General features: G+C 38.5%; 1 protein-coding gene across 1 annotated transcript in view; it reads right to left on the bottom strand.

Annotated features, from left to right (window-relative positions):
• LOC122965688 overlaps positions 1-15,523 on the bottom strand; it is a gene marked incomplete at its 5' end in the record, with an annotated part of 164,309 nt that overhangs the window by 89,294 nt on the left and 59,492 nt on the right. Inside the window, 2 exon segments of the mRNA XM_044329865.1 lie at positions 2,610-2,783; positions 8,521-8,694. Coding sequence (XP_044185800.1) covers positions 2,610-2,783; positions 8,521-8,694 — 348 coding nt within the window.

Below are 15,523 nucleotides of genomic sequence, written 5' to 3'. Positions count from 1 at the left end.
TAACTGTAAAATCTAAACTTCCTGTTATAATTCTATTGAAAATGAAACATGTTTAAATAAATATGAATATTGATGAATTGGGGCCCTGGTGGCCGTGGATATGTCTCCATCACTGGTTTCTAAAATACTGGAAAGTGGAACTTAAATTATTAGAAACTAAATTAAAGTCTGTTAACATGTTTAATTGTAATTTCATTATAATGAGTTAATTACTTTGCTTTTAAATTATAAATTGTAAAATTCATAGTAAAAAAATATTGTTATATTGCTAATTAATAATTGTATTTCTTTGATCTTTAAATGTTTAATGATTCGGCCACATTTAAAAAGGATATAAAGCATCAAGAGCTCTGATTATTTTTATAGGTTATATTTTGCTCACATGGTGCGACTTCCCAAACACAGCTGTGTTTCATCAAATCACCACAAACTAACCAACATACAGGAAACTTGGGCCAGATGTTTCAGTACAGGTGAACTCAGTCCTGTTTCCTGAGAAAACGTATTGGACGTCTGACAGACTCTTTTTATTTTTCTCTTTGTTCATTTTATCTTAAACATTAATTATGACTAAAAACAACAATGTCAAATAAAGGACTGTAAAACATCACAATGTGAGAAATATATGTAACATCTGTATAGATCATGTTTGCTGAATTCATTCTGTCATAAATGTTCTAATGAGAGAAAAACACAAGTAGTGTAGTAGAAGTAGAAGTAGTATAACATTACACATCCATGTAAAAAACAAGTGATGTTCTCTGAATAAGTAGTGAATGAATATTTTTATTCAACTGTAAAACAGCCAAAGCTGCCCAGCAAACATCAGCTTACAAGACAATATTTACATCACCTGCAGAGGCAAGAAAAACTAAAGGAAAGCAACCCATACATGTTATTATATACATACATGTCAGACACATTACATCAGATAGAAACATACGTTGATGTTCATGATTTAACACAAACTGAGCTGATGTCAAACAGACTGGGATGTCTGCTGGACATTTTCAGGAAAAACTTCACTTTAAGATCCTGATAAAATGGAATAACTAACAGCCACTAACAACTACTAGATGCTGCTCCAAGAAAACTTTACTGAAGTCAATCAGAGTCAACACAGTTTTTACACATCAATTCAGCCCAGAGGAGATCATTTCACTACTTCTAATAGAAACAATATTCTGACATTAAAGCACAGTCAGTGATCCAAATGAAACCAGAGTGAAACCTCGTCCACCATCAACATTTAAACACAGGAAGCTGCTGTCACTTCCAGTTTCTGTTGTTCACTGGTGAACAGAGTGAACAGTGATTTCAGCAGTTGTCTTCAGTCAGCAGTGTGACTGTTTGTCTACACAGGAGGAGACTCTTCCTCAGACAGAGGACACAGAGACACTGAGGAACCAAGAGACCAGGACCCAAACCCAGGATACAGAGGCTGAGAGAATGTGGTGTTGAAGGTGTGGAGGTGGATCAGTGTGTCAGAGGAGACTCTGTAGAAGGACAGAGTGCCAGCAGGACAGTCCACATACACTGCTACTCTGTTAGAGACAGAGGAGGAGGAAGAGGAGGAGGAGGAAGAGGAGGAGGAAGAGGGGATGGATGTTTTTTTCTTATTGTGCCAGACAGAGTAACCATCATCAGAGCAGTTCAGACTCCAGGACTGATCATTCCATCCAAACACACAGTCAACACTGTTTTCTTTCCTTCTGATTCCTCTGTAAGTCACTGATATACGAACGTCTCCTCTCCACTCGACCTCCCAGTAACAGCGACCAGTCAGACCATTTCTACACAGCAGCTGATAGTAGCACTCAAATCTGTCTGGATGATCAGGATATGACTGATACTCTCCCACATGTGTCACCTTCCTGTTGTTGAAAGACAGTTTGAGGTTTCTGTTTAAAGTGTTTGTGTCCAGTGTGAGTTCACAGAAATCTGATGAAGAGAAGAAGAAACAACACAGCAGCAGTTTATCATCTGACACACCTGATGGATTTATTCTCAAGTTTAATGACACATTTTGTCAGTAATGTTTTAATGAATAAATACCACAAAGACCAACTTTGTATTTAAAGAGAAACTGACTGTGTGCTGTAAAGTTGTCATGAATGAAATTAAATCCACACTTACACTTCTTCAGATAAAGTCTTGACCTGAGCTCTCTACCATGGTCCAACCTGGAGGAAGAAACACAGTCAGAATGATTTTCTATCCAACATGAGTCCTACCTGCTGTTCAACATGAAGCAGTGTTCCTCAGTTTGTCAGAGTGACACAGAGACAGGCTGCAACTCATCTCTCCATACCTGAGAGTGTCCAGTTTCCAGTGTGGATCCTCCAGTCCAGCAGACAGCAGCTTCTCTCCTGAATCTCCTGGATGATTGTAGCTCACTTCCAGCTCTCTCAGATGGAAGGGGTTGGAGCTCAGAGCTGAGACCAGAGAAGCACAGCCTTCCTCTGTGATCAGACATCCTGACAGACTGGAATTCAGAAAATAAAGTTAACTCAGTGTTTTAGAAAATCATGTTAGGAGGAAAATCCTACAGATTTTGACCATCTTCACTAACATGAACCAGGATGTTTAACAAACATCTGAATCCTGACCTGAGAGTTTCCAGTGTGCAGTGTGGACTCTCCAGTCCAGCAAACAGTTGCTTCACTCCTGAATCCTGCAGGTTGTTCTTACTCACCTCCAGCTCTCTCAGACTACAGGACTGGGAGCTGAGAACTGAAGACAGAGCTGCACAGCTTCTCTCTGAAAGGTTACAGCCACTCAGCCTGAAAAAAATAGCGATGAACACAAATGTAATGTTTTATTTATCATGTTTAAAATTAAACATATTTCAAGTTGTTCATACATGCAGTGGTTCATCCACCTACAGAGCTTTGTTGGACGCTTTGACCACTGGCAGCAGCCTCAGAAGAGCCTCCTCTGAAGCAGAGTATTTATTCAGGTCAAACACGTCCACATCTTTTTCTGATGATAGTAAGATGAAGACCAGAGCTCACCACTGAGCAGGAGACAGTTCATCTGTGGAGAGACTTCCTGAACTCAGGTACTGTTGGATCTCCTCCACTAGAGAATGATCATTCAGTTCATTCAGACAGTGGAACAGATTGATGATTCTCTCTGCGGACAGATTCTCACTGATCTTCTTCTTGATGTACTCGACTGTTTCCTGATTGGTCTGTGAGCTACGTCCTATCTGTGTCAGCATGCCTCGTAGGAGAGTCTGAGTGGTCTGCAGTGAAAGACCCAGGAGGAAGCGGAGGAACAAGTCCAGGTGTCCATTTGGACTCTTTAAGGCCTCGTCCACAGCACTCTGGTAGAGATGTGTTAGTTTGTCTCTGGACACTTCAGACCACCAGGAGGAAATCAGTTGAGACCACCAGGATGTTGTGTAGTAGTCAGTAGTTCTATTAGAGGAACTGAAACTATTAGAAAACATGAATCCATCAGAGCAGCTGCACTGTGACACAAATAAAGAGGAAACACTTTGATGTGAAGTTAAATAAAGCAAAGAGCTGCATGATTAATATGAGAGGCGTCATGTGACCATCAGAGATATTAGAGGAGAGAATATTACAGTTTATAGTAGGTGAGTCAGGTAAGTTGAGAGAGAGACAGTGAGGAGAGAGAACGAGGGAAAGATTTCTCTGGAACAGGAAGCTTGTGAATGAGATAAATGACCAATCAGTGGTCTGCAGTGTAAAACATGAAAACTAGACAGTGAGAACAGCTTTTAATCAACAACAGTCAGACTCTCAGGCTGCTTCCCACAGCAGCTCAAAACCAGTTTGTCTCATATAAAAACAAATCTTTGGAGCAAATATATCAAATGATCCCAACTGAAGCCACAGAAAATAAACCATCTCAGAGCCTGATATGATCAATACACTTTATTTTAGGATGCACATTTTATCAAAAGTTATGTATTTTATTTTAAATGCAGCTTCATTCTACTTGAAATGAGAAAAGATTCACTGTTACAGTTGTGAACATCTGTGTTTAATAGACTGTTAGTTTCTTTCATGTTGTTGCTGTTTAAACTCATTCACACCTCAATCAACTGGATTCATGTTTCTATGTGTTGAAGCATCAATCAGCCTGAACAGCTGCTGCACTAATATTAACTTTATTAAAGCACATGAACTTTGTTTAGAAAAGAGATATAAAGATCATTATAATTATTATTAATGATATGAATATACAGGATATAACATGTTGGATTAATAAACTTTAATTTATGATGGGCAGCTGAGTTCTTATGACCAAGGTACAATTAACAATGAATAAAAAGGATTTAGGTTTTTATTGTTTTATTGGACTTTACAGCAGCCTACTTTCCTTTTCCATTGCATTTATATAACATATCTGTAATCATTCTACAATATTACTCTATAATATAATATTCTATGGTGTTTCTATAATATTAATATTTATCTGCACTACAGTAACATCACATTGTAAATATCACATATGGTCACATATAGCAACATGATTTCCAGCTGTGATTGTTGGTAAACTCATTAATGTGAGACCTGACGTGTCTGTGATTACTGGATATCTGATCAATGATCAATGATCAATGATTCTGACCTTGCTGATGTCCTCCTGGATCAATCTCCAGCTCTGATTGATCACCTGCACCACATCTTCATCATCATCATCATCATCATCATCATCATCATCATCAGCCTGGAGCCACACACACACTTATCTGATCAATAAATCTATAACAATATGTCTTCATGTAAAACAGTAAAAATACATTATTATTTGTCTGTGTGGACATTTATACACTATTAATACATATATCACTATTCTATTAATATACTAAAACTGAACTATTTTAACTTCATGTTCAAACTATAACAGAATGAATAATAAAGAAAATGTGGAAAATACATTTTTGTAAATAATTTCTTTATACATGTTGTACTTATTGTAAATAAACATGTTGTAAATAAAGTTAATATTATCACTTGCATGATGTTAGTGACATATTTGAATATTTTAACTGTAAAATCTAAACTTCCTGTTATAATACTATTGAAAATGAAACATGTTTAAATAAATATGAATATTGATGAATTGGGGCCCTGGTGGCCGTGGATATGTCTCCATCACTGGTTCCTAAAATAGAGGAAAGTGGAACTTTAATTATTAGAATCTAAATTAAAGACTTTAACATGTTTAATTGTAATTTCATTATAACAAGTTAATTACTTTGCTTTTAAATTATAAATTGTAAAATTCAAAGTAAAAAAATATTGTTACATTTTCTAATTAATAATTGTATTTCTTTGATCTTTAAATGTTTGATGATTGGGTCACATTTAAAAAGGATATAAAGCAGCAAGAGCTCTGATTATTTTTATAGGTTATATTTTGCTCACATGGTGCGACTTCCCAAACACAGCTGTGTTTCATCAAATCACCACAAACTAACCAACATACAGGAAACTTGGGCCAGATGTTTCAGTACAGGTGAACTCAGTCCTGTTTCCTGAGAAAACGTATTGGACGTCTGACAGACTCTTTTTATTTTTCTCTTTTTTCATTTTTTTTTTTTGTAGTCACTAACTGGGTAACCAGATGCACAAATGTAACTATATTTTCTTAGTATGACTGGCCTTTTGATTTGATTCCACAAGGGAGGATGAACGATGATATATATGATGTTGATGGTTGCATGTGGCTCCTGTCCCTTTTGGTTCCAAATGCATCAAAATTTACAGTATTTTACCATATTTAGAAAGAACAGTACCTTACCTTACTGTTAGAATTTAGTTGTATTTTTATAGCAGTTTATTACACTGTATGTAACATCTGTAAAGATCACGTCTGCTGAATTAATGCTGTTATAAATGTTCTAATGAGAGAAAAACACAAGTAGTGTAGTAGAAGTAGAAGTAGTATAGTAGTATGAATATTTTTATTCAAGTGTAAAACAGCCAAAGCTGCCCAGCAAACATGAGCTTACAAGACAATATTTACATCACCTGCAGAGGCAAGAAAAACTAAAGGAAAGCAACCCATACATGTTATTACATACATACATGTCAGACACATTACATCAGATAGAAACATACGTTGATGTTCATGATTTAACACAAACTGAGCTGATGTCAAACAGACTGGGATGTCTGCTGGACATTTTCAGGAAAAACTTCACTTTAAGATCCTGATAAAATGGAATAACTAACAGCCACTAACAGCTACTAGATGCTGCTCCAAGAAAACTTTACTGAAGTCAATCAGAGTCAACACAGTTTTTACACATCAATTCAGCCCAGAGGAGATCATTTCACTACTTCTAATAGAAACAATATTCTGACATTAAAGCACAGTCAGTGATCCAAATGAAACCAGAGTGAAACCTCGTCCACCATCAACATTCAAACACAGGAAGCTGCTGTCACTTCCAGTTTCTGTTGTTCACTGGTGAACAGACTGAACAGTGATTTCAGCAGCTGTCTTCAGTCAGCAGTGTGACTGTTTGTCTACACAGGAGGAGACTCTTCCTCAGACAGACGACACAGAGACACTGAGGAACCAGACCACAGCCCAAACCCTGGATACAGAGGCTGAGTGAATGTGGTGTTGAAGGTGTGGAGGTGGATCAGTGTGTCAGAGGAGACTCTGTAGAAGGACAGAGTGCCAGCAGGACAGTCCACATACACTGCTACTCTGTTAGAGACAGAGGAAGAGGAGGAGGAGGAGGAGAAAGAGGAGGGGATGGATCTTTCTGTCTTATTGTGCCAGACAGAGTAACCTTCATCATCAGAGCATTTCAGACTCCAGGACTGATCATTAAATCCAAACACACAGTCATAACTGTTTCCTTTCCTGCTGATTCCTCTGTAAGTCACTGAAATATGAACGTCTCTTCCTCTCCACTCGACCTCCCAGTGATAGCGACCAGTCAGACCATTTCTGCACAACAGCTGAGGCCAGTAGTCAAATCTGTCTGGATGATCAGGATATGACTGATTCTCTCTCACATGTGTTACCTTCCTGTCGTTGTCAGACAGTTTGAGGACTCTGTTTACTGTGTTTGTGTCCAGTGTGAGTTCACAGAAATCTGATGAAGAGAAGAAGAAACAACACAGCAGCAGTTTATCATCTGACACACCTGATGGATTTATTCTCTGTTTAAGTTCTGATCTGTTGTTCATTTCTATAAAGTTTGATGACACATTTTGTCAGTAATGTTTTAATGAATAAATACCACAAAGACCAACTTTGTATTTAAAGAGAAACTGACCGTGTGCTGTTTAGTTTTCATGAATCAAATTAAATCCACACTTACACCTCCTCACACCAGGTTTTAACCTGTGCTCTCCACCATGGTCCAACCTGGAGGAAGAAACACAGTCAGAATGATTTTCTATCCAACATGAGTCCTAACTGCTGTTCAACATGAAGCAGTGTTAATCAGTTTGTCAGAGTGACACAGAAACAGGCTGCAACTCATCTGTCTCAACTGTCTGCTGTATTCTTTCACTGTCTGAGAGGAAAAGACGTGAAGAAGAAGATGTGATGTACAAATATGTCCTCAGACATGATGAATCAGAATATTAAATATTGACCTCTGCATGTTGTGCTGAGGATAGAGCCTGTCATGACTTCAATATTAAAGGAGACTTTACTTCAAGGTGAAAATTAAGGAGCAAGAGAAATTAATTGTTATTAGATAAGGAGTTATTAGATAATGAATGCAGCTATAAGACAGCAAAACATTTTAATGCAATTATATGCATCTGCTCATTCATTAAGTTTGAATATACAATTATACAAAATAATAATAATAATAATAATAATAATGATAATAATAATAATAATAATAATAATAATAATAATAATAATAATAATAATAATAATAATAACAATAATAATAATATCTCAATAAAACAACAAGTCATAAAGTTCTTCTAAACATCGCTGCACAACTACAGTAACATCTCAACAGATTAGTCAAACTACAAAATTCGATCTGTAACAAACTTCAAGTTGAGGCTCTGAGGATGTCAAACAGGAATTCTGTGATTGATCTGGTTAGGGTTAGGGTGGACTGTCCATACCTGACAGTGTCCACCTGTCTGTCAGTACATTAGAGTGTCCACCTGTCTGTCCATACCTGAGAGTGTCCAGTCTCCAGTTTGGATCCTCCAGTCCAGCAGACAGCAGCTTGTCTCCTGAGTCTCCTGGATGATTGTAGCTCAGATCCAGCTCTCTTAGATGGGAGGGGTTGGAGCTCAGAGCTGAGACCAGAGAAGCACAGCCTTCCTCTGTGATCAGACATCCTGACAGACTTGAAATGTAAAAAGGTTGATAAGAGAGTGTGTTTTAGACATTTAAGTACCAGAATCCCACAGATGTGATGCAGAATAATTGGCATTAATCTGAATGTAAGACAACATGCAAATGATCAACTGTATAAAAATTCTCTCAGAATCAGCTTTATTGTCATTGTTCAAGACAATGAAATAATAGATGCTGTATCCTGACCTGAGAGTTTCCAGTAAACAGTGTGGACTCTCCAGCCCAGCACACAGGAGCTTGACTCCTGAGTCCTGCAAGTCATTGTTACTCAACTCCAGCTCTCTCAGACTAGAGGACTGGGAGCTGAGAACTGAGGACAGAGCTGCAAAGCTTCTCTCTGAGAGGTTACAGCCGCTCAGCCTGAAGAAGAATTATTGATTAGCACAAACAGATTTCTTTGTCATTTATAAAAATTAAACATATTTGACATTATTTTTCACATTAATTCATCCACCTACAGAGCTTTATTTGAAGCTTTGACCACTGGCAGCAACCTCAGAAGAGCCTCCTCTGAAGCAGAGTATTTCTTCAGGTCAAACACATCCAGATCTTTTTCTGATGACAGTAAGATGAAGACCAGAGCTGACCACTGAGCAGGAGACAGTTCATCTGTGGAGAGATTTCCTGAACTTAGGTACTGTTGGATCTCCTCCACTAGAGAATGATCATTCAGTTCATTCAGACAGTGGAACAGATTGATGCTTCTCTCTGCAGACAGATTCTCACTGATCTTCTTCTTGATGTACTCAACTGTTTCCTGATTGGTCTGTGAACTACTTCCTGTCTGTGTCAGCAGACCTCGTAGGAGAGTCTGATTGGTCTGCAGTGAAAGACCCAGGAGGAATCGGAGAAACAAGTCCAAGTTTCCATTTGAACTCTGTAAGGCCTTGTCCACAGCACTCTGGTGGAAATAAGTTTCTGCAGATTTGTCTTTTCTTGACTCATACTTCTGGGATGTTGTTTCTTGTTCTGCCAGCAGATTGACTCCAGAGTTGATGAATGTCAGATGGACATGAAGAGCAGCCAGAAACTCCTGAATGCTCAGATGTATGAAGCAGAACACCTTGTCCTGGTAAAGCCCTCTCTCCTCTTTAAAGATCTGTGTGAAAACTCCTGAGTACACTGAGGCTGCTCTGATATCGATGCCACATTCTGTCAGGTCTGATTCATAGAAGATCAGGTTGCCTTTCTGCAGCTGATCAAAAGCCAGTTTTCCCAGAGACTCAATCATCTTCCTGCTCTCTGGACTCCAATGTGGATCTGTCTCAGCTCCTCCATCATATTTGATGTTCTTCAGTTTCAACTGAACCACCAGGAAGTGGATGTACATCTCAGTCAGGGTCTTGGGCAGCTCTCCTCCCTCTCTGCTTTTCAACACATCCTCCAGAACTGTAGCAGTGATCCAGCAGAAGACTGGGATGTGGCACATGATATGGAGGCTTCGTGATGTCTTGATGTGGGAGATGATTGTGCTGGTCTGCTTATCATCTCTGAATCTCTTCCTGAAGTACTCCTCCTTCTGTGGGTCAGTGAACCCTTTGACCTCTGTCACTTTTTCAACACACTCAGCAGGGATCTGATTGGCTGCTGCAGGTCGTGTGGTTATCCAGAGGTGAGCAGAGGGAAGTAGTTTCCCCCTGATGAGGTTTGTCAGCAGCACATCCACTGAGGTGGACTCTGTAACATCAGTCAGGATCTCATTGTTGTGGAAGTCCAGAGGAAGTCGACACTCATCCAGACCGTCAAAGATGAACACAACCTGGAACTCTTCAAACCTGCAGATTCCTGCTTCTTTGGTTTCAGTAAAGAAGTGATGAACAAGTTCCACCAAGCTGTACTTTTTCTGTTTCAGCACATTCAGCTCTCTGAAAGTGAATGGAAATGTGAAGTGTATGTCCTGGTTGGCTTTGTCTTCAGCCCAGTCCAGAGTGAACTTTTGTGTTAAGACTGTTTTCCCAATGCCAGCCACTCCCTTTGTCATCACTGTTCTGATTGGTTCATCTCTTCCAGGTGAGGCTTTAAAGATGTCTTCATGTTTGATTGTTGTTTCTGGTCTGTCTGGTTTCCTGGATGCTGTTTCAATCTGTCTGACCTCATGTTCATCATTGACCTCTGCAGTCCCTCCCTCTGTGATATAGAGCTCTGTGTAGATCTGATTCAGAAGGGTTGGGTTTCCTGCTTTAGCAATCCCCTCAAACACACACTGGAACTTCTTCTTCAGGTTAGACTTGAGTTTATATCGACACTCTGCAGCACAAGTCCCTGAATGAAAAAACAAATGAAATCAATCAGATGATTCTACACTAAATTGGTAGAATGTAAACATTAAACTGCAGATGTTTATATTTTCCTCCACTATGAAATCTATTCAGCTCATCAGTTGAGGACAAACAGTTTCTGACTGTTTTCAGCTCAGAAGAATTCATAGATCTGATGCAGATATGTGCATCATATTAACAGCAGAGTTTGAAATATAAACCTCTCCCATGTTGCCTCCATTTCCTCTCCATCATGTTAAATCTGTTAAAATCCTCTTACTGCTCTGCAGACAGTCAGCCAGCTCCTCCTGCTTCATTCTCCTCAGGAAGTGTAGTGTGATCTTCAGAAATGCCTCACTGCTGCTCCTCCTCTGCTCTTCCTCCTCACCGTCCAGCATCTCCTCATCCTCACTCTGACTCTCTAAGCATTCTGGGTAATCTGGACTCAAAACCTTCTGCATCTTCTTCATCTCGTTCTTCACAAAACTGATGATGTTCTCCTCCAGCAGCTGAAACAGAATAAAATGTAAATTTAACTGGTAGAAGTCAACATCAGATCATCTGTGACAGACTGAAAACCTGCTGGTCTACAGAGTGCAGCATGGAGACTGTTAGGACCAGAATGGTAGTTAAGTATTTAGTCTGTGGCTGTTGTAGTTAGCAGTAGGAGCTGTGCTTTACATTTACACACCGTAAATATGGAGTCCAGGTGTGTTTGATGCTGCTGGACAGACTGACCACTGAGAACCTCTGAGCTCTGCTGATGAACTCTGTGAAGAAAAGATGAAATCTTAGAATAAATAATGACATCAGTGTTAAAGGTGTTGTGTTCTATCACAGTGGATCCAGGTAAAACACTTGGCTGTGATGTCTTACCTTTCATCATTTGTCTCTGTAAAGACTTTGTACCTCTGTTTTAAAAACTTTTATACAGGTTAAGTTTGTGTTTTTTAGGGAAGCGTCTGTAGGAGGAGTGTGTGTATTTGTAGTTATGAGAACCTTGTGTGTAAAAACAGTATTAGTCACTGGGGTCAAGAATTAATTTTTACATCAATGATATGTCTTCTTATGAGAGTTGGATAATAACAGACACAAACATTTTACAGTCTGACCTCTGATCAGTAGACTGATGTCCATGTTTGAAGGTAATAGGGTGGCCCATAGACCGGTCACTCTTCATGGACACACAGCTGGGTTCAGGAGAATCTGGTCTCTGCTGATGGATCCTGATGGAAACAGAGAAATGATAAAAACAAGTGTAGTTTACAGTGTTGATCCTGAACATTGTTGTGTTGGTGTGTAGTTTGGTGTCGGTGAACTTGAGCTTCCTGCTCAGATTCACATACAGCTGCTAGTTTAGTTGCTTCCTGCTGCTGCAGACTCACCATCCTGGTGGTGTGAGGCTCATTGATGCCTGTCTGCAGCTTCTCCTGGACTATTTGGCATCTGTCCTGATCTGGGCCTTGTCATAGTAAATGGTGTCTGATCCTGCTTCAACTATCACTACTGTCCCCATAAACCTCAATCAAGATTCAGAGTCTTCCACAGCTACCTTCCTAACTGAAGAGTTAAACAATTCAAATTGTTAGATTATTAACAAGAAGCTGTACTTTTGATCATCTTTTACAGTTTTATTTATCTTAATAACATACTATTGCACGTCAGTATTGACTCAGTGTGTTTCTGTAAAAAGATCACATGTCTTGTATTAACTCAGATAGTTAATGTGTTTGCTGTGTGTTTGCTTATATATAATTTATAATCAAGATTATCCTGAAAGTGACATGTTTTTAAAACGTATATCAGACGTCCGGGTCAGACAGGACGTCAGCTGGACCATTTTAGAAAGTAGATCATATTAAGTTGTTAATCTCAGCATATAGCAGAATGTACACTGTATACAGAAACATTAGCAGAATAGTTAAATAGTCCCATTGATGATGGTAAAGACATATTTTCACGTTGCTGGAACATCCAGGTAACATCACGGATAGCAGCACAACTTTCATTGTGGAACTATTTTTGAGTCATTACTTCTTGATTAAGTTTTGCTGGGATAGTATAATGAAGCTGCAAAAGAATTTCATTCTCTACAACAGAAACATGCAAATATGTTGCACATGTGCAGATGAGAACAACTTTATTGTGAGTTCAGCTTCGTTAAAACACAGTTGAGGTGATCACAGAGAGCAGGACGGTCAGAACAGGTTTAACATCAAACAGGAACAGTTTGCCAGTCTGTTCCCTCGGTTCAGTCTGTTAGTGCAGATTTCCACATCAATATTCTTTTTCTACCAATTGACCCCTGGGGGCCTCTGAGTTTTGTCCCTCATTTCTATCAGAACTAACAACACTGGGATCATTAAATTAATTCCTGAAATGTGGGACCAAAGTGACATCACTACAAATATATCTGAAGAGTCAAGAAACATGAACAGTCAGACAATCAGTCATAACTATCATATCAATCTTAAAACATACTGACATCTGATAATGTGGTGATATAGTAAATGTTTTTTAAGACTACAGAGAAAATAATGAAAAGTGATTAATGAGTTCATGACAAAGACTTAAACATTTTCTAAGGTGTGATGGAGAGAAACAGAAACAAAGATTTTATATTCTGACCTCTGATCAGCAGATTTATGTCCATGTTTGAAATCAATAGACCGGTCACTCTTCATGGACACACAGCTGGGTTCAGGTTTAGGTCCAGGTCCAGGTCCAGGTCCAGGTTTAGCTTCAGGTTTAGGTTTAAGTCTAGGTTTGGGTCCAGGACCACGTTCAGGTCCAGCAGAGTCTGGTCTGTGGTGCTGCTCCGGGCTTCAACACAACACACACAGAGCTTTGAGTGTGAATAATGATGGTGCAGTGATGTGTGTGGAGAACAGTGATGGACAGTTAGAGATCCTCATCTCACCTCTGAGCTTTGGTCTGGCTGTCATGTTCCCCACACAGAGAGCTTTTAGAGGGAGGGACTCCCTCCTCTCTGTCCTCACACTGATCCATAGCAGAGAAACACCTTCACACAAACACAACAACAAGCTCATTCATTACAACAAGCTGCACATCACAGAGCCACACTGCTGTCTATCACACTGTCATTCTTTATTCTACCACCAGATGGAGCCAAAGTCAGTCATTACTTTAAGATTTACACTGTGGATACATGTTGAAGAAACTGCATCAACTACATTCCTTTTTATACAGTTGTATTTTTGTCCACTAGAGACTCATATGCAGCAAGTTATAGTTCACTTCTGTTTAAAAACTGATGACATGATATATTTTTATTCAGCTGTGTGGCAGAAAGAAGAAAATACTCACCAGGTGAATTCAGATCCACATCTGGTCACAGAGTCGTTCTACCTTCACCTGTAGAGGAAACACAGAGAGAAGCTGCAGCTGATTCTCCTTCATCAGTCCTTCATCATCAATCTGAGGATGCTGTCACTCTCTCATAACTTCACAGTCAAAGTCCAAAACCATAAAGATGATATTAAACCAGTGAACCTTGCAGCAGAGTTCAGCTCCAAACACACAGGAGGAACCTGCCAAGACTCTCTGTGAGGACATTAAACAATCTCACAGTGCCGCAGTATTCTGATTTACCTGGAAACTGATGTTCATCTGTCCACAAACTAATGTCATTGTTGTCTGTCTGATGTGGACAAAAAGGAGCAAAACATGTTGAATATTTAAACAACTGAAAGCTTTAACGCTTCCTTTACCAACATACATTATCTCCACTTTGTCATGAAACTGTTGCCAAGCAATACTGTTGCTGATGTATTTGCAGCAGATTTTACTGTTTATGATCAATTAATTAACTGACTACAAAGCATTTATTTAAACAACATGATTTACTTTAAATGATATTTTGAAAGGTAAATATTCATTAAGATAACATGTAAAAATCGGTATCATTTTACTTTAACCCTTTAACACCCAGTGTCAGTTGTGTTCATTACTTTATATTTGGGGAAGGTTTTCTGTTTGAGAATGACTGTAATGACCAAACACATGAATCTGATCTATTGATGCACATATTACATGTTAATATTCATTAATATTGTCATTAAACTAGAAGTCTGAGCTGGATATTATTCTTCTCCATATTCTTATGTAAAATAGGTAGACAACATAATCTAGTTAATTAAGAATAATTAACAGACCACCAGCCCCAAATTTATAATCCTACATTTTTTTAAATGAAAAATGAAAAATATGTTATTAGATATAATCCTAACATTTATTAAATAAACAAAACATTTATTTTGAAACAGTCACAAGAACATAATGATTTGCCTCAAAATGTAATAAAATCCTCAAAATTGTTATAATGTTCAAATTTTCTCCATATTTGTGCTTCGTTATATCCTGAACCACAAAATACAATTTAAAGATTTGAACATGTAGTTAGTGACAAGAGATAATAAAGGCCTGTGTTTTAAATCTTTACATTTATCTTTAAATATTTTAAATTATGATAAAAGTTGAACAGAGAAATCCAAAGATAGTTCACATGTTCTGTTAGTTTGGGCCCCTGATGGCTGACGGGCCCTAAACAGCCTCTAAGTTCTTCCAGTCTGGGCTGGTTCTGGTCCATCTAGAAAGGATTCTGCAGCCTTTGGGACAGTTGAGACATGAACTGTTTAAAATGAGCTTCAGTTAAACAGAGTCAGTCTCAGTGTTGTAAGATGACTGTTTGAACATTTGGAGGATTAACAGTTAAAACAGAACCTCAGTGAAGTTGATCAAAGCTGTCCGACCAGTTCTGACACTTCCTGCATTTTTCACTGATGATGGAGATTAAAATACAACTGCAGTTTATTTTACCTGCTAATCACTAACAGTGATACGTGTAATTTATTCTAGAATTGGTGTACTTTAACTTACATAGAAAAATTAAGAATATTTATACCTGCAAA

Source organism: Thunnus albacares, chromosome 16 (genome assembly GCF_914725855.1).
Source record: "Thunnus albacares chromosome 16, fThuAlb1.1, whole genome shotgun sequence".
Taxonomy (NCBI): domain Eukaryota; kingdom Metazoa; phylum Chordata; class Actinopteri; order Scombriformes; family Scombridae; genus Thunnus; species Thunnus albacares.
The sequence above is the reverse complement of the archived record's forward strand: the minus strand, read 5'-3'. Positions and strand labels throughout refer to the sequence as shown.